Below are 19,077 nucleotides of genomic sequence, written 5' to 3' on the forward strand. Positions count from 1 at the left end.
CCTAGCTTTAAACTAGCTTTGAATTTTCTCATCAAATCCTTTTTAAGTCAAATACCCATTCACACATGTACTGGTCTCAGATGACTGGTCTAACTGCCTTAGACACTTTACAAAACTCTTTATTCTCTATACAGGCAGCCCTACCTCTCAGTAGTTGTGTTTCTTTCATCTTTGAAGCTCCAAGTGACCAGACTTGCCAATATCTGCTTTTGTCTGACCCTGATCAAAATCCACACTTAGAAAAACTGGTGAGAAAACATGCGCAAGTCTCTTAGACCTCCTACCCAAAATCGTGCTTGAGAGACTTTGAAGGATTTAGGAACAACAAGTACAATCTTGCTGCTGATATCAAAGCATACTCATCAGGTTTGGGACAGCTCATTCAGCAAGCACCTTCCAGGACATCAGACCTCTCAGTCATAGCTTAAGTGAGTAAAATGCCTTAATGCCCCTAGTAGAGTCGCAGGGAAGCATTTCTGATAGTGCCTGCTGGTCAAATGGGTCTGTCCCTGTATGCCCTTGCTTGTCGATGGTATGCATAGGTGTGCTGCTCTTGGAGAGGAAGCTTAAATGCCTTGTGGATGGTTTTTTTTTTTCATTGCCTTGAGTTCCAGAAGGGCACTGACACTGCGCTTTCTGGTAAGACCACACTCAGGACACTTTTTTTTGTAGGTGCTGCATGGCTCTTCCCCTACAGCAGAAAATGTCAAACCCTAAGTGAACGGTTGTAAATGGAATTACAAACTGCAAAAGTGCCTCTTTAGGAAGCAAATCTTGGGGTTTCAGGATGCTAAGCTGTATAAATTAAATTTAATATAAAGAGTAATGGAAATCTGTTAGCATGTAACCCAGAAGGGTTTAGCAGTTCCTTGCCCTAGTGGTCAAGTGATATTCAAAACGTTCACCAAGATTTATAATTTGCCCCAAGACAGAGATCTTGGGGCTGACAGTGAGTCCATGGCAGCCCAATTGACTTCCATGGGGTGCATGCTCTAGCGGAATGGAAAATTTACTCTTGATGACACTTTCAGGAGACAGTTTTCCAGATATGGAAACGTATCTGGGTTGTCCTAGGAGGTGGTCTGAAGTTGCCTGCTACTACTACTGCTACAGCCCTGCTGAAAACCCTCTCTGGACTGGAAGTTTGAAGACAGACAAAGTGGTGGTCACAGCAAAATTTACTTACTCAAAAACTTCCATATGCTCTAGGGTTGTCACATATGCTAGGCTCTTCTGGGATCTCTGTGATTTCTGATAGTGTTTGGTGAAGGCCTGGACTTGGCAATGTGAATGGCAATGATCTGGGAAGTGGGAACAGTTTCAAGGCAGATGAGGTGCTATCCTGAGGTGGTTTGGTAGGGCTGAGTCTAGTGCTGACACAGAAAACACAGTGCAAAAAGTTTGCACTTTGTCCATGAAGGCGCTAGGAGAGCTGGAGGACAGTAAAAAATAAAGAAAAGGTGGGATCTGTAAAAAATACAGAACTTCATTCCGAATTCCCATTTCTTGGCTCATCTCCACGGCAAGGGGACTTCTTCTGGAAGACCACAAAGCTCTGGAGAGGCTGTGGCAGTGCTGTCTGACAGAGGGGCTCAGATGGGTGTAGAAACCCTCGGCTCAGAGGAGGTAACTGGTTGCATCTTGTGGACCAGGGGAGGAGGCAAGTTGTTGTGCGCTTGGCTGGAGTTAGCCGCTCCGCAGATTTATGATTTTACATTGCACCATAATGCGTAATGTATGAAAAGATAAATATTTTCCATTCAGCAACATCTTGCTGCATTTTCATCTAACTCTATAATTTTAATTATAAAGTGAACATAACCTGTATCAAATTATGATTTTGTTAACATATTGAATGAGGACAAGAAAAATAAATACCAGATTTTATACTGTACAGGCACATGAAGGTATAGTAAAAAAATCTGTTTTCCTTGACCACATTGTCATAATATGCATATATAACTGCTTATTGAATCCAGGCTGTGTAGACAACAGAAAGAACACTGGCTCCATACCATCACAATGCATGCCCACAACAAAGAGGAGGAAAGAACAGGCTCTTTCATTGTGTGTTTCTAAGTATTACCAACATAAGGGCTAAAAACATTACCTCTGTCTGAAGTGTATCTATATATCCATGCATAAGTTATTAACTGGGCTCCCTGAGCACAGTTGCTGAAAATATTAATATATTCAAATTATATTCTAGCTACTGCAAAAACAGTAGATCAGACAAATGTATTAAAATCTCTTCAGACAAAAGGAGTCATGTTATTTATAAAGTTCCTCCCCCTCCCTCCTTACTGGAACACAAACCTTTATTGTATATAATATATGAGAACGCAAGATGATCCTTAGATGTCAAAATGTGGCTTAAAGTTTGAATGTAATCATAAAACAGTGACTCTAATGCTTGCCATAAACAAATTGTCACCAGTATTATGTAACTTAGACTATTCACAAAGTATAAAAGATGGGAAGAATAAAAGGTGCCTGCCAAACACTATGGGCCAAATCCAAAGGTTGTGCCAAATTGCGCTAGCGGACTGGGAATTGCAAACCCGGTGTGGAATTCAGATTTGCACTCCCCGATGCTCGGGCTGCTCCTATGGCTTAAATTAGAGTGATACAAAGGCTTTATTTTGGGTTGGTTTTTTTTTTAGTTTGTCAGTTTAGACTGCAAGGCAGCAAAGCAGCAACCAGTGGCTTCTGCAGCTCCCCCCCCCGTGCTTGCTGTTTCTGGGAGATGGGAAAGTGGGATAAAAGTTCCCTAACAGCTGCAGGAACCGTTTTTGTACGGAGTGGTTTTCTAGGATGCAAACAGGCATAGTCAGATTGTCTTAGCAATGTAGCCTGAAAAAGCTCTGAAATCTGGTGGTCCTGAATTTGTCATGTTACGCAGCATGAAGGGTACCACCTGGTCGGGCTGAGACCCTGCTCTGCTCCCAGACTCCTTAGGAAAGCTGGCACAGTGGGTTAACGATGGAATACTATACACAGAGGCAGAAGGCCTTGCCTGGGAACAACAACTAATCACTCATAGATACTTGCCTTTAGTCCAGGCTTTAGGAGTAACGTATATCTGATAATACACGCCCTGCACAGATTGAAATTGCGGCTAATGGTTCTGTTAATGCGCTTTTATCAGGGACAACAACTAAAGTAGGTTGTTGCCCACCCCTCTTCCCAACCCCCCCGCCTCTTCCTTTAAAAAGTAAAATTACATTTTTTTTCACAGCCTGAAATGATTGTTCAAGCAGAGATACTGGTTTAACTCATTATGAATTATTAGTGGAAAAGTGGGTCTCAGAAGTATGTTACATCTGAAATATTTTTCGTCACTTGAACATGTGCCGTCCAGAACTGGCCCTATTCTACCAGTCACTGGGAACAAACACTTCGCATTCACAGATGCTCCTAATTTGGTGTGGTTTGGAGTGTAATTTAGATCAAACGTATCCATGTAAATGAGTCAGGGTTTCTTAATTAGGTGCCTCTAAAGAAAAAACTTGGACCACATCAGTAGGTGTGGTGCCCACAGTACTGGAATCTTTCCTATAGATGAAGCTGAGTTTTGTTCAGCCATACTGTAGGTTTTTTCTTTCCGTGGTTGGTTTTTTTTGGTTTTTTTTTTTTTTTTTTCCTAAAGCACAATAATAAATCTGCAGATGGCATAGACATAAAGACGCTACTTCAGAGGAGCTGTCTAAAACACTGTCTCTTTGGCAAATGCCTTAAAGTAGGTCATTCTGCTGTGATTTAGGTTTATATTTCATTGCCAGCTTTTTGTTCCCATTACAAGTAGGGTGCATTCCAGTCCACAGATTTGCTCTTCATTTTTTTTTTTTTCAGATCAGTTTTTATTTACAAGAATTTGTAGATCTTCATAAGAAAATGGCCAATACCCTGTCAGAGGTACTAATCATGCACTTGACCACAGAAAGAGATGTATGTAGATGATAACCTGCAAATGTTGGAATGTAAAAAACCCATTCTCTGGAAGCAAAAAATGTATTGATTCTCTTTAACATGGTGATTGAAATGGTTGTTGCTTCTTTTGCAATGTGTGAAAAATGATTTGATCTAATGTAATTTCAGAAGTCTCACAGAGTAGGGCCATCCATTGCCCTAGTTGTACAGGTATTTGCTTTTTCTTTTTACGTATTTCCACTGAAAAGTACGTATATTATAGCTTATAAAAAAATAGAAAATAATCAGGGTCTGTTTTCCCATCAAAGTGCTGGGGGATTTACATGCCAAACTCCCACTAGCCTTAATGAATTACCTGCATAAATTCCCCTTCAATCAATAGTAGAATAGATCCCATTGTGTTATATTAATTATTTTGCAGAGAACACTGACATTTTCGCGTTAAAGTCTTTTTTGTTTTGGTTTTTTTTTTTTTAGTTCCAATGAATATCTCAAGAAACTTCAAGCCTACTATTTATTTTACAGCCTTATTTTGAGAAAAAAACCCCATATATTTAGTCAGAACCATGAAAAGCATTGCAATTTACCCTTTGATGACCTGATCCTGGACTTTAAGGTGTTACAACCCAATCTCCCAAAATAGGGGGGAAAAAGAAACAAACCAAAAAAGGGGGGGGACTGGACCAAAAAAAGCCATTTTGTAATGAATTGAGCATTCTTAATTTTCATCAGCAAAAAAACATTTGAGTTGAAAAGAACACTAACCCCGAGCAATACTAAGAGGTTACAAAATCACATAAATTAACTCTGCCAGCAATATTTTGCCGAAGCTTATGCGAGTGCAAACTAGAAGCAGGACTCTCACATGGTCCTGATTAACTGAAGAGTACTTAGCAGTAACTGGCCTTCCCTGAGATGTGCTGCCCATATGCACACGTACGCCCACAGCGCCCATATGCACATGGAGGAGCCTTCAAAGGCCGGGGGGGCTCGGTGTGGGGGATTGGGAAGGAAGTGGAGAGTGGAAGTGAGAAGTGTTCTCTGTGTCATCGTGGGCAAGTACCTTACCCTCTTCATTTCTCACTTTCTCCAGCTACGCAACTAGAATAATAAAACTTACTGACCTGAAAAGGAAGTTAGGAGATTTAATTAATGTTTGAAAAGCTTTTTTGAGATCACTTGATATGGAGTAATGCGGGATGAACAATAGGAGTTCTTTGAAACAGGGGCTCTGTCTGTGTGTATTTGTGTACTGCACCTAGCACAATAGTGCCGTGCAGCCACAGTCAACCGTATCATAAATATTTAAATTATAACTATGTTAATTATTTTTATCATTCTGTTATTTGCTTTTACACCAGTTCAGTACATTTTGAAGCTTGGTCGCATTGAAAAGTACCAAGTGTAATTACTTGCCTGACTGTTATGAAAATCAGGGTTTATATTTTTAAATACATTTGCGGAAATAGGAAATATATATGGAAACACAGGTAAAAATGTGGTTTTGATTATTCATCATTATTCTTGTTAAAAAACCCTAAGGTGTAAGGTATTCTTTGGGGAAGAGGTGAACTTTGAAAACTCTTATTCTGTAAAAAGAAGGACTAGGCATGATTGCAAAAGCCTTGGTAGCAGGTTGCCCCCACGCCAAAGTGAATAAAATAAAAAAGCATAAAGGTGCTTCTGAAAGACCAGATTTCTGGGTTTGCCTGTAATCCAAAAGCTATTATTAATCCTGTCCTGTGCACTCTTGTGCCTGCCACACATTTCTTGTGTCCACCAGTTTACAAGTAAACCGATGTGTACTTAGCAGAGAGAAAAGGGGTTTCACTCTTCTCCTTCCCCCAAAATGAGCCCTGGCAAGCTATGGTAAATGGGACGAGTCCTGGCATTACTCCAGCTCCTTTCTGAAACTCTTCTATAGCTGAAACAGTCAAAATCACATGTGCAAGAGCGTGTCTCAATATATATTTGCCCTTCTCAAGCTAGAAAGTGATTAATTCATTTCATGTAAATCTTAAAATTCTAGTCATAGATGCCTGAGTCTTTTATGTCCCTGGCCAGTCACCTACTCATCCTTCTGGTGCAAGAGGACATTTCTCCACCTCACATTTCCAGCAGCTGCTCCCAAAGCTTGCAGGAGTAAGGCTAAGCTTTTCTCCCTGCTGCTGTCCCCTGGCTGAAGGGCAAGAGCTGCTCATGAGTTGCCTGATTAGAAAGAAAGGTCTTGATTCAGGAAATATTTTCAACAGTCTTTCTTGTGCCTTCAGTTAAGGGCTTCTGTGCTTCTGCACATTCCTGAAGGAAAAATTAAATGCCCACCTGACACTGGGCTGTAGGTCTCCCACAGGTTCTCTGAGGTTTCCCAGAGATTTGTTGTCTAGTCCTTCCATTCTGGGGACTATTATTTTCTTTTCACTAACTTTTACCTTTATTTTTCTTCTTTTTCTTAGTAAAAAGCTTTAAGAGCTCTTAAAGTAGTCTGTTTTTCTACTGTGTGAGAAAATGGTTCTTCTGAGCCTAGATTTAATATGTAAGCCTGCCTGAAACTGCTGATATGACTCATAGTTTAGTAAGCAAAAAATCACATATGTTTGCTACATCTTTCCTTCACTAACTTAAAAAAAAAAAAAGAAAAAAAGAAAAAAAGAAAAGTTTGCAGAAATCCCCTGTTTAGTATTACTAGATGCCATACTTAAACTTTATTTTCTGATTTTCCCTCAGAATTCTGGGTACTGCTGCTGGACTTGTCATCACCTTGTCATCGTGTCCTGGTGTGTGGGCTACCGTGGGCTTCTGTCTAGGATGATTTCTTTTTCTTTTCTTTTTCTTTTTTTCCTTTTCCTTTTCCTTATTCCCTTTTCATTTTCCTTTTTTTTTTTCCTTTTCATTTTCCTTTTTTTTTCCTTTTCCTTTTTTCTCTTTTTGCTTTTTCTTTTTCTGTTTTTAATCTTTAATAGGTAGTCACATGTGATTTGCCAAAGCCTATGCTTTTCAGAATGTAGCTGCTACATGCTGCAAGGTTTGAGGGGGGGGCGGGTGAGTGTTCCATTTGTCAAGGCTGGATGCTTTTCTTTGTTCATAGAACGAGTGGGGGTTATTTTTCGAGACAACTAAAGCATGAACACCTATGACTTTTGTTAGTTAATATATTAATATTAGTTGGTTCCTCTTAGATGAAAAGTTCCGCTCTTGACAAGGAGATTCTTTCCAGTGAAATTGTTGTAAACAATACTAGTAAGAATGAAGAATTTGGGGAGGGGGGAAGGCAATCAGAAAGAAAATAATCATTCTCTCTCTGAAAGGGCAGAAAGCCTGGATGGCATCTGAAAATGTCTTGCTGTGCTATATACAGTACAGGAAAGACAGAGCACAATAGATGGACTTTCTTGGATTCAAAGGTGAATCAAAAGGAATTGGCTTCTGCCCGGACAAGGCAGCCAGATAGGCCACAGTAACAGATCCACGTGATAAACCAAGAGGCAACTGCAGAGCTCCCCAGACAACTTGCCTGAAGTGCCTGCCAAGGAGGCAGATGCTGCTGCTGGAAGAATATCTTCCACAGTTGGGCATCTGGGTTCAGTGCTTTCCACGTAAGGGAGAGGGATGGTAGTGTCAGGCTGGCCTCTGTCTTCCCGTTTAATTATTTCAACATCCATTTTATACTTTTGTAAATAACACGCGTTATCCTGCCTTTGTGCAGGAAAATAAGCAGCAAGGAGAGGGGTTTTGTCTGTAATACATCCCTTCACAGGGGTGTCTACACGGATGGGTAACGGCAGGCTGAGCTTGGCTGCCCTGCGCTCCAGCCTGGTCAGATGTGAGACAGCTCGGGTCTGGGAGTTGCAGAGCTGCCTTGCGGTGGCACGGAGCTCTACCTAATAAGCAGAGCAGGCTGAGATTCATTAATTTAACATTAATAAGCACAGCTTATTAGCTCAGGCACAGCGCTGTATAATGCAGGCACATGGCTTCTGGAGCAGAGCTGCGTCCGCCCTCGCCAGCTCGGAGCGTGGAGCAGAGGACCCAGCCGGGGTGCTCCTCTCCCCTGCTGCATTTTGCATTTAGGGAGGAAAGAGTCTTTTGTGGTCACTGGAGATACTTTTATGCAAACAAAAGAAACCATCCACTTTTTAGATTGTATTGCTGGTTTATGCCAAGTCTTTAAGTCATTTATACTCCTTGTGCCTCAGTTTCCTGACGGGTGTGAAAGAGCTGCCTGTAGATGCTGCTGTGAAAGCAGGTTAGGTACTGATCATAAAATACTGTGGGATCCTTAAAGGCTGAAATGCTCCTTCTGCCTCACTTGAATTATAGTTCTGCGAGTAAATTACTGGGTACAAATAATGATTTATCAGATAAGCATTGGTTGTGCAGAGAGCCAATACGAGGTTTCTGCATCATTTGATGTCCTGCGTATGCCTGCAAAACAGGACCAGAAAGGTATATTGGTTTCATCTGGTACCCACAATTAGCTCACTCGGTTTGGCAGTAAAATTTGCTTGTGGATAAACAACAGAAAAGAGTGGAGTCCTGGGGAACTGGGATGCTGTTTTCACAAACGTATGGGACAGCAGTATACGTGATTTATGTAGCAAGCAACTATTCTCTAAACATGTTCAAATAGAACAGGTGGTTTTCTGTAGCCCTTTATTTGGGAAAATCCCTACTCAGGTTGGGGTTTGTTGTTTTTTCTGTGTGTAGAATATAATTGTTTGATCTGCTTATCTTCAGGAAGAAGTATGAATAACCTAACAGTAGCTGTGCTCAATTATTGTCAGTATGAGTCCTAGTAAAATATTTTTTTATGGTATTGACTGACAAGAGCTATGTGATATGTCTGTTTGGCCCCATATTTTGTGTCTTCTGCTTATGAGTAGAATAAATTTCATGCAAAGATGAACAGGGGACATTGCTGGGTTGGTTTTTTTCCCATCATGTGCAAAAAAATTTAAAAGAACAGGTACTGCAACCTCAAGCTTTGCTTTTAATCCCCCTCCTGTGGGCTTCACACACTGTACTGTGACTTCTTGCAACTTCAGAGGTCTCGGTTTAAGAAAGATATATGGCACTGGTGTTAATCCCTGCTGCCAGGCCTTTCTCGCAGATTCTCTCATCAGCTGCTTCGTCTGGGTTTCTAAAGGAGGACCCTTCTGCAGTGCGTTTCACATTGTTATTTGTGCTTGATCTGAACCTACTCTTGCAGACTGGATCACTGCAGAACAAAACCATCGTGCAGCCTCACTGCTGTCAGTGATTTAGGATAAGCACAGCCTGCTGGGCAAAGGTTGGATTCTCGTGCTGAGCTCCTCCATGTCACTGAGATGTATGCTCTCACGTGCTGTACAAAGTCACAGGCTTACACAGTCCCACGGCCCAGGTCTGCATAGCCTTGTTCCTGTTGTATTTGTCTGACAGAGGGGAAAGAAAGGTGTAGGAGAAAGGGGAATGACACAGAAACAGCATAACTGTGGTCCTTCAGCTTCTCCCCACTAGAAACCCCTTGAAGCCCAGTTCAATATTGTGCAAGAACAGCCAGCTCCACCAGCAAATACAGAAATTGCAGTAATATACCTCAAATCAAACCAGTTTTCTTATTTTTTTTTCAACTAATTGGAAACTTTTGAAGCTGCTGTGATTTACGCTGAGAAAACATTGTGATTGAAGAGGATGCTGCAATGTGCAAGTCAGTAGTGAGGTTGGCACATCATGCACATTGGCACCCCTCTTCTGAAAAGTATTTCTAAAAGTGATATAATTCCGTGTTTTGTAACCTCTGCAAACCAGTCTTATTTCCTAGGTTGATTTAAACAAACACACATTGCCTGTATTTACTTAATATAAACATAATGTCATCACTAAAAACGTATTTATGCTTCCTTAGTCTCATTTATGCAGCCATGAGGCCATGCGGACTGGCCCCTGTCTTTTGTGTTGACAAGTTCAAGAGAACATACCAGGTTTTATCTGTTTCTTTTTTTGTGTTTTCAGTATCTAGTCTACTGCTGCTTCTGTATCAATGGAACAAAGCTTATGGAATCCCCCTGTCCTTCCCTGAGGATGGGTTTGTGTGGCAGAGAAGGCTGACCTTCAGAGAGACTCAGACAATTGCTCCCATAATGCTCAGATCCCCAAATGGTTCAAATATCCCATCTTCCTGCCTTCCATCCTGCCGTGCCACTACATTGTGCCAGCATAGCTTCTAGCTTCACCAAGCCTTCTGCAGGGATACCCAGGTAAGAGCACGTGCTTATGTAGGTAGTACTGTATCTATAGAGTTGTCCTCCAGCCCAGTATTGCGTACCAATGCTTTCCAAAGTATTGGTATTTTATTGTCTGTATGTTAGCGTGAGTTTTTTTCCTTTTCATTTTCTTTTCTCCAACAACCCACCAGTCTTGGTCCAGTTTTGCCAGTTATTCTACACATACACAGCAGGAAACAATTCCTGTCCCAAACAGATTATGTTCTAAAAAGCCAAGGCAGACAAAGGAAGTATTATCATCATTTTGTAAACAAGGAACCAAGGCACAGAGAGATTAAGTGATTTACCCAAGGTCACCTAGAACATCCAGTCAAAGCCGAGAACTGAACCCACGTCTCCTGAGTCTCAATCAAGTGATTTAACTATGAGATCAAAGACTTATTGTGTATACCTGATATCTCTCCCCTAAGACATGGTAGCAAAACTTTTTTCAAGTTAGGATCAATGCCGCATATGGTGCAGTAAATTTTGAATATGGCATATCTGTGCTGACAGCATGTACCCACTTCTTGCACTCGGGTTCTTCCCGGGAAATAATTTCCCCTTATTATTCTTCCATTGACAGTAATAAATTATCATCCTTCTCTAGATAACCTGCTGAAGGAGAGAACATGTGCACATAGCACATCAGATGAATACACAGAAAACTCTTTTTCTGCAAGGCCAAACTCAGTCATTTTATGGACTGCTTAAAATCCTTCCATGCTTAATGAAATGGGGAAATTCCTACAACTGTATGGACTTCATTTTGCAGTTTCAGCTGGAAGCTGCAAAACAAGATAAAGGATCTTCATCTCTTACACATACAGGCCAGGAGAATGCAGCAGAAATTATCAGTATAAATGCATCATTCATTATAAGCTCAGAGTAGTCTTTTATTCGGAGTCTTTATTACTCACTCACTGGGGTCATTCTATCATTCCTAGGATGAAATACTCCTCTGTGCACAGGGCCTCCGTGGGGCCCTCGATCTTGCTTAGTCCATTCAGTGTTAAGGGTAGTCCGGCTGAAAATTGACCGTGCCAAACGGCACTGGTTAGTCCCAGCAGCAGGACAGGGATGAAGGAACAGGACCCTGCCCTTCCTGTGCCCCTGTCTTGAGGTCTGGCACTTCTTGTCAAACAGCTGCAACTTGGTTCTGAGCACATGGTCTATGGGTATTTGTACTGTCAATGTCATGGAACATGAGAAGAAAACCCAAGGTACAAATGACATCCTGGGCTGACTTTTAGGGCTGCCATCTCTGGCAAACAGAACTCAATGAGTTCCAAAAGCACAGAGGAACGATAAGGTCGGGCCTCAGAGTGTCATTTTTCTGCCTCTGCTCTCCTAACATTGCTGAGATACCACAAGGATGCACTTCAAAATCACTCCTCAGTGTTTCTTAGATGTTCTGTGTTGTCACAAACTTCCTTGTGAGGTACGAGAGCTCCTAACGTATTTTCTTCGGTGAGGTTATTTCTACCATTATGTGCCTCAGCATATCACAAGATCAGTAAAGAAGATCGAAAAGCAGGGATCTCAGCGGTGAAAACGTGGTGGTCCAAGTGTCTCTTGCTGGAGAAATATACCTGTAGCATAGTAACCCTGACGTGTTTGAGTGCATCAAAGGAAACAGAACTGTTTTGCTTTCTAGTAGAGAAAAACTTTTGGCTTTTGCTTAGACATACTGATTTCTTGAGCCAGGATAGGGTATACATAGATATCATAAATCATGCTTAGTTTTGCCAAGGAACATAATTATCTTTGATATTTTGGATGACATTTCCAATAGGATTAGGACACCACACACTGAGTCCTTTAAAAAGTATTGATCTGTTAGTACCACAGTTCTACTTACTTCTTTAGATGTTCAAAAAGGATTTTCATCGTGTCATAGTTTGGTCTAGGGAGCTTTTCTACCAGGCTCCTTATGGATTTGATGCGAGTGGCGTTGTCCTGGATTTCTAAGGGGGTGAAAAAAAAAGAGAAAATAACCCCTGGAGTGCCATGTTAGGACATCCCTTTGCCCAGTACTGTATCTGGTACCTTAACAAGGAGAGCCATCATTAATATATGGTTAAAACCAGAACATATCATACCTTCTGTTACCTTAATAGAGAGCAAGTGTAATTTACAAGAATTTAAAATTCTCTCTTAATCTTCACTAAGCATTTCCTGGTTCACAGAATTATATTCTTATGATTTTCATTTATTTTATTAGACTTTTAGACCATCATCCTAAGCTAAAGTATCTCCCAGTAGTAAGGGACCCACGTCTTAAATGGACTCCCACTTTGGAATTACATTTGTCCAATGATGCAGCTTCGGTGATGGATGCATTTCCCAGGTAGTCCTTGTCCCTTTTTTTGTCATCATAATTAAATCAGCTGTATTTATGGATCTGTATCCTTAACGTTACATCCCACTATGTTTGGAAATGTAAAATGATTTGCTGTTCTTTTTAGTCGTGTTTTCTGGTGATCAGTTATTTCAAGAAACTACTTCACGGTAGCTATTTTCTAATACCTGCAGCATCTCAAAACTGCAATTTCTGCAAGAAAAAAATTGTAGTTCAAACATGATTAGTAATAAAAAATGCAGTACTAAGGGCTTTAATCTATCTTTTGAGGTGATAAGAACTTTGCTATCTTTTTTGTTAAGATATACCTTCCTGTTTTAGCACCATTCATATTTTCTTAAGAAAGGTTTGACTGTTATTTTCATCGATTTGTATAAGATGTTGCAACTAAGGCAAAGTCATGTGCAATTGTGCTTTCATTTAGGAACAGATTAGATAAGGTGCCAGTGGGTCTGAAGTAGGGAAAACATCTTGCATGTTACATGCCCTAGATAACCTGAGAATACTTTTCTGATCTTATAATCTATGATTTAATTATCACCTATCATTCTTTGTATATGTTTCTTTTTAATATTCATATTACCCTGTCACCCAGAGATCTCAATCAGGATTGAATCCCAGTTGCAGTAGGTGCTGCATAAGCATACATGGTGATTAGTGTCTCGATTCAAATATTTCATCAAAAAAAAGTTTCAACCAAAAATTTCCTGTGACTGAGCTGAATTTTAAAATTAAAATTACTAGCATAATATTCCTTCCTCAGCATGTATTCCTAATTCCTGATTAATACTTCATACACACAGATATGGATGTATAGACCTTTATTGTTTATAATGTGAGCATCTAATTAGATATGAAAGACAAGAGCTCAGTGTAGTCAATGCATAGGTATTATTTTCCAGTAAAAAATGCCAAACTTTTATATGGATTTATTCTATAGGAAGCTATGCAATTGACAACAGTGATAATGAAGTTAAACAGAAATGAAGAACACGCTTTCTGTGTATTTTACTCTTGTTTTAATTTGACCTCTGAGCAGCACAAACTCCCCCAGTCTTGCAACCCAGACATCCCTTGGTGTTTTCTGCCCCAAGCCATTAGTACTGTTCATTTTTGCTCTATGGATAATCTGTCTAGTGGAAATATGGCGGAAGCTACAAATTAAAATGATATGAAATTTGCAGAAGTGAATTGATTGTTGGAAGGGGGTACAAATCCTGTGGGCTTTTTATTTCTGCTGCTTGGTGTGCGTACACAGAATCACAGGCTTGCTTGGGTTGGGGAAGACCTTTAAGATCATTGAGTCCAACCATGAGCCCAACACTGCCGCGTCCACCCCTAAACTATGTCCCCAAGCAACACATCTACATGTCTTTTAAATACCTCCAGGAATGGTGATTACACCACTTCCCTGGGCAGCCTGTTCCAGGGCTTGACAACTCTTTCAGTGAAGAAATTTTTCCCAGTCTCCAACCTAAACCTCCCCTGGTGCAACTTGAGGCCGTTCCCTCTTGTCCTGTCACTTGGGAGAAGAGACCGACCCCATCTCGCTACAACCTCATGTCAGGTAGTTGTAGAGAACAATAAGGTGTCCTCTTGAGCCCCCTCCTCCCTAGGCCAACACCCCCAGCCCCTTCCCCAGCCCCCTGCCCCACTTTGGGTACACTAAGACATGCTGTGACCTTACTAGATCAGTCGCATTTAGATTGAGGCTGCCCTGGCTGTGCTGCAACTTCTTGAAAAAAGCTTCTCAACTAGTTTATTTCCTAATTCTATTTTCTCCTGATAATTCCATGGACTTCTGTGGAACTGAAACAGTGAGGTAGGGAAAGACTCAGTGGAAGGAAAGGCTCACTGTTTGTCCTTGGAGAATATTTGCAAGGAACTGCCATACAGTAAAGCTTTATCGTGCTCTCTTGAAGGAAGTGTCTCTGCTCTGTGTTGATTAACACAGATAATCAGCTTGGTAACCACCTTCCCCACAGAAACAGCCTTACAGAGGCTACACTTCCTTATCAGGTGCATTTGTAAAAGAAACAAACTAAAAATTGTGCTAGTAATTTACAAATAAATTATTTATTGAGAGAATGGCGAGGGTAGAAAGCTTTGTTTTAGGGCTTACTGTACCAAAGTCATCAGTACTGGTGTGCAGGAGAGGAGATATTTGGGCAGGCACTAAAGCACAAAGAATGCAGAAATTGTGCATAAAATTATTCTGTGAATCGGTCTGTTTGTTAATTGTTAGTCTATTGTAAAAGAAGAAAAAACAGGCAACATGTGGTAACTTTAGTCAGCATTTCTGAACTGGGAATGATAAACACCTCTGCCTGGCTCTGGCATTTATCAGTACTGAGATATTATTACCACATAGAGTCACAGCATGGTTACTGTTATCATCAAAAAAAAAGAGCCAGCTAATCTTAATGGTTTGTAAAGCCGTTACCTGCACTGGTCTGACATTTATCATGATCATTTTACCACATGAGTCCTACATTGCAAAGGTATTTTATCTGGAAGGGACATCACTATGAATTATTATTTGCAGCTAGGTAGAAAATTGTATGTTGTAGATACCTTTTCTCATTATAAATCACAGTCACATTTCACCATTTCCCACACAAAGCTGCTGAGCCCAGGCTTTTTGCCGTAACACTTAGTCTCGCTCCCTTTTATAGTTCCATGAAAATATTGGGTACTCTTTCATTAAAATGGTTGATATTGGTGAAGTTTTTTAAATGCTATATACACGCTTGATTTTTCTCTAGTATAAAAGAATTTGTTTTTCCACTTGAGAAGCTGAAGAGGATAAACTGTTCATTTTTTTTATTAAAGCTTACTCTCGCCTCAGTTTTTGTGGCTGGGCTTGTCTTTACTCTTGACCTTGTTGATGGAATATTTAACAGATCAGATGCAAGATCTTATGTTTCATTTGCAATACCTATGTATTTGCTTTATTTCTGTAAAGCCTTGAGTTCCACTTTCCTAGAAATATTCCCCTTTCAGTAAGTAGTAAGATTTTTGAAAATTTTTTTTGGAGGTTTTTTCTTTTTACCATGCTCAAACAGAGGGAGGAAATCCTTAAACAAGGGTTTGTACAAATAGTTGTGGAGAAGGTACCCCCGGTCCTTGTGCTATGTTCTGAACAGGGTGCAACGGAAGGAAAACACTCTGAACAGCTGTTAAATTCTCCAGCTAAGCCTAGATAATGAAGCAGACCTGTTTTGATAAAACGAAACAATATTATTTTTCATTATACTCTTTTCCTTGCAAGTATTGGTGAAAATCTGGGGAAAAGATGCCCATTTTGTAAAGGTAGACTCTCCTTTCTCTGTGAAGATTTCTGAAGGAAAAGCATTGTCATAATCACATATATCAAATAAAGACTGAAAGCATGGTTAATCCCTTTTGTGGTGGGGTTTTTTTGGGTTTTTTTGTTTTGTTTTGTTTTGTTTTTTTGTTAAAATACAGAAGACGTAGGTGATAATTTCAGCAGGATACTCTGAAGCAAATTGCAGATGGTTTTCCATGGAATATTTTCATAGAACATATATATAGAATTTGGGTTATGCTTTTAAAAATAGCACTGGCTCCCTTTAACGGAGCAAAACTGTGGAGGTGCTCTCTTGTTTATATTTAAATGAAGAATGCATTGAAAAAAACCCCTACTTAATATTATATAAGCTCTTTTGTAAATGAGCTTTGGATAAACATTTGAGCACAGAGGAAAACATGATGTGTCTGTAACATTAACAGTGGCTGGGTAGAAATGAATGAAGAAAGTAACCTTTAGCATTCTTGTCCATAAAGAATACTTAAGCAAATCCCACCGAATCTTTCTTTTAATCATTAATTTTAAATGGACGTAGATGTTTACAACAAGCCACTTTGTTTCAGAACAGGAAGTCCAGGGTTTATCTCCAATAACTCACGTTTGCTAGGAAGGGATGTATGTCTCTAACCTGACATGCATTCATTATTTTGTAAGGTACTGGAGTCTGACCTGTGACCCTCCTCAGACCTGCTGCATTATTCATGTCCGACTGACTGTGTAGTTTTACTATAGCGCCCATTTCCCTTTACCAGGCATTTCAGTGGCTTGTGCATGTTTAATGTTAAATGGCATTTATGGCTCACGTTAATGCCTAATTTTATCACGAGCCACGGTTTCTTTTTATGATCTCGAGCCTCACAGCTGAACTGCTGGAAAAAACAGTGATTTATGGTTCTGCATAAAATATCAAACTATTGATCTGCCACCTAATCTGTTTTGTTGTTGTTTTTTAGGCATGGTTTCCTCTGATTTTCTTACACAGCTCTTCTCACCTTGTTTTGTTTCTTTTTGAATTAGATTTCTGCTGTGGTTAAAACGTCACACACTGTTGCTACAGCAAAATCTGCCTGCCAAGAGTTTTTCCAACAATTTGTGACTGATTCAGCTGCCGAGAGAAAGACAGGTCTTGTCTGGGGCTTTTTTGGTTTGTTTATTTCATTTATTTCATTTTTTTTTGTTGTTTTGTTTTAATCGGAGCTGAGTGGTGGAGGTGGATTTTCGAGTGCTAATGAAATTGTGAGACTTATGGCGCTGGCTACAGCCAGCCGTAGTGTGGGCAGACGCTCTGTGAGCTTCCCCACTGTGCTGCTGTGCAAGCATCCCCGCTGTTATGTTTGCTATAGTTTTAATGTCTGTGAAAAATTCCTGATGCAACTAAATTATGTTCTGCCCTCTTGTTTGTATAAATAAACACCCGACTTAGCCAATTCATCTTGCTCTTGCCCATTTTAGAAGCTTGCCGTGTCACACAATGCTTAACCCCAGTCCTTGATAGCTTTGGTGTTATCAGGGAATGAAAACTTGCTTAAAAGAGAGTGCTCTGTTGGCTTGATTTTTTTTTTTTTTTTCCCCAGAGATGTCAACTGCCCCAAACTCTCCTTTCATTTGGTAAGTCTTCATATTCTGGAAGTCATGCTGGCTGAAATACACAGACTTTTATGTACAAATATATAGATAAATTGTGTCACTTCTAATGTCAGGATATTTTAATGTTACTGTATACAGCATGAAAGTCCCAATTTTAATCACTTGCAGTACACTGTGGCAATCATCTCGTGCAGATACATTGTAAAATATTTTCTTGTTTTAAGAAAAAATCTATAAGAAGTGTTCAAACTAACTAATGTTTGCTATAAGGAAAATAACCAATTTGTGATCTGAATTGATTTTACTTTTTATTCATGCCTCAGAAATAGATGTTGCAAAAGAAAATGAGAATTGTGTGAAACCTCTCTATATGGGCAATTGATAGATCATCCTATGTGATATAAAGTGGCTTTTGTAATGAATATTCATACAACTTTTGTGATCCATTAGCAAGACCAAGACAATGAGTTCACAACTCGGTCCCATTTAACAAAAATATATGTGGAATTAATAGGAAAAAACAGCACTTAGAAAAGTTAAACTTTAATGTATCAAACTCCAGGTGCCAGAGTTTGAGGGAAATAACCAATAATAGCCATTTTTTACATATTTGATGGGACTGATTATGCAATGTGCAACTCTAAATGGCTTATAGCACATTGTAGCATGGTTCCATCCCATTGGCTACAGTAGGGTGCAGGCAGATGGATGACAGTGACAAGGAGAGAAGTGCTTTTGCTTAGCCGTGCGTTAAGATGCCATCCAGAAGCTCTGTGCACTGCAGACACTTCATTAGGATGCCAGGATAATGGTAAACTACCACTCAGAGTGACACCCCATTTCCTGCTTACTGAGCTCTCCAACCTCGGCAGATGTCAACAATCTCACAGTGCTACAGAGCAGACCTAACTTTCCAGGCACTTTGACTCCAATTTTTTTCCCTTAACAGTGCCATACATTACATGCAATATGTAACAGCAAGTACCAAACAGAAAACAAAATTTGCTGCCCTAATTATAACAAAGCAGCATCTGACTTAGGTACTGCATGCCCAGCGTACATACAACCAGTTAGGCAGCATAAAAAAGGAATGATCTTTTGTCAGTCAATTTGGGGGGTTAATTAGACTTAGGATTTTGATAGCTAATGATAGTCTGGTCCCGACTGAAATGATTGTACTTCACTGCTAACTTCTACCAAGCATCAGAAAAATATGCTGAGCTCTTTCCTGGTATTTCATACACTGCTACAGCTTTGTGCGGGGTTTTCTGCACAGAAAGAGCAGACTTGAGCATCTGGACGGTGTGATATTTTCTCTGCAAATGCACAACTCGAGGCCGTAACGCACCTCCCCAACAGCAGTTAAAGCCAGCAGAGAGACGACGCTACGATGCTTGACCTGCACTCCTTTCCAGAAGCAGACAAATAGTTGCTCACACTTTCAAAAATTGTCTTCAGATACAGAAGCTGCATCCATAAGGTCACTATTTATAATTTAATTTCATTTCTTGAACCTATTGGGGTGTGATTATGTATGCCTTTGAAATTGGGAATCCTCTTTATTCTCTTATATAGGTATTTTCCCCAACTGTGGGTTTTTTGGGTTTGTTTTTTTTTTTATTGGC

General features: G+C 40.0%; 1 protein-coding gene and 1 long non-coding RNA gene across 6 annotated transcripts in view; one reads left to right on the forward strand and one right to left on the reverse strand.

The window, feature by feature from the left end:
* Positions 1-19,077, reverse strand: part of ARHGAP15 (Rho GTPase activating protein 15) — a 348,150-nt gene that overhangs the window by 12,260 nt on the left and 316,813 nt on the right. For all 5 annotated transcript variants that reach the window (XM_037397076.1, XM_037397074.1, XM_037397075.1 and 2 more), the window contains one exon: positions 12,034-12,139. In XM_037397076.1, coding sequence (XP_037252973.1) covers positions 12,034-12,139 — 106 coding nt within the window. The remainder of the gene's footprint in view (positions 1-12,033; positions 12,140-19,077) is intronic.
* The window catches only part of LOC119152183, a 10,715-nt gene continuing 10,350 nt past the window's right edge, over positions 18,713-19,077 (forward strand). Inside the window, exon 1 of the long non-coding RNA XR_005105709.1 lies at positions 18,713-18,932. This is a non-coding gene — a long non-coding RNA (uncharacterized LOC119152183). The remainder of the gene's footprint in view (positions 18,933-19,077) is intronic.

Source organism: Falco rusticolus, chromosome 8 (assembly GCF_015220075.1).
Source record: "Falco rusticolus isolate bFalRus1 chromosome 8, bFalRus1.pri, whole genome shotgun sequence".
NCBI classification, from domain to species: Eukaryota; Metazoa; Chordata; class Aves; order Falconiformes; family Falconidae; genus Falco; species Falco rusticolus.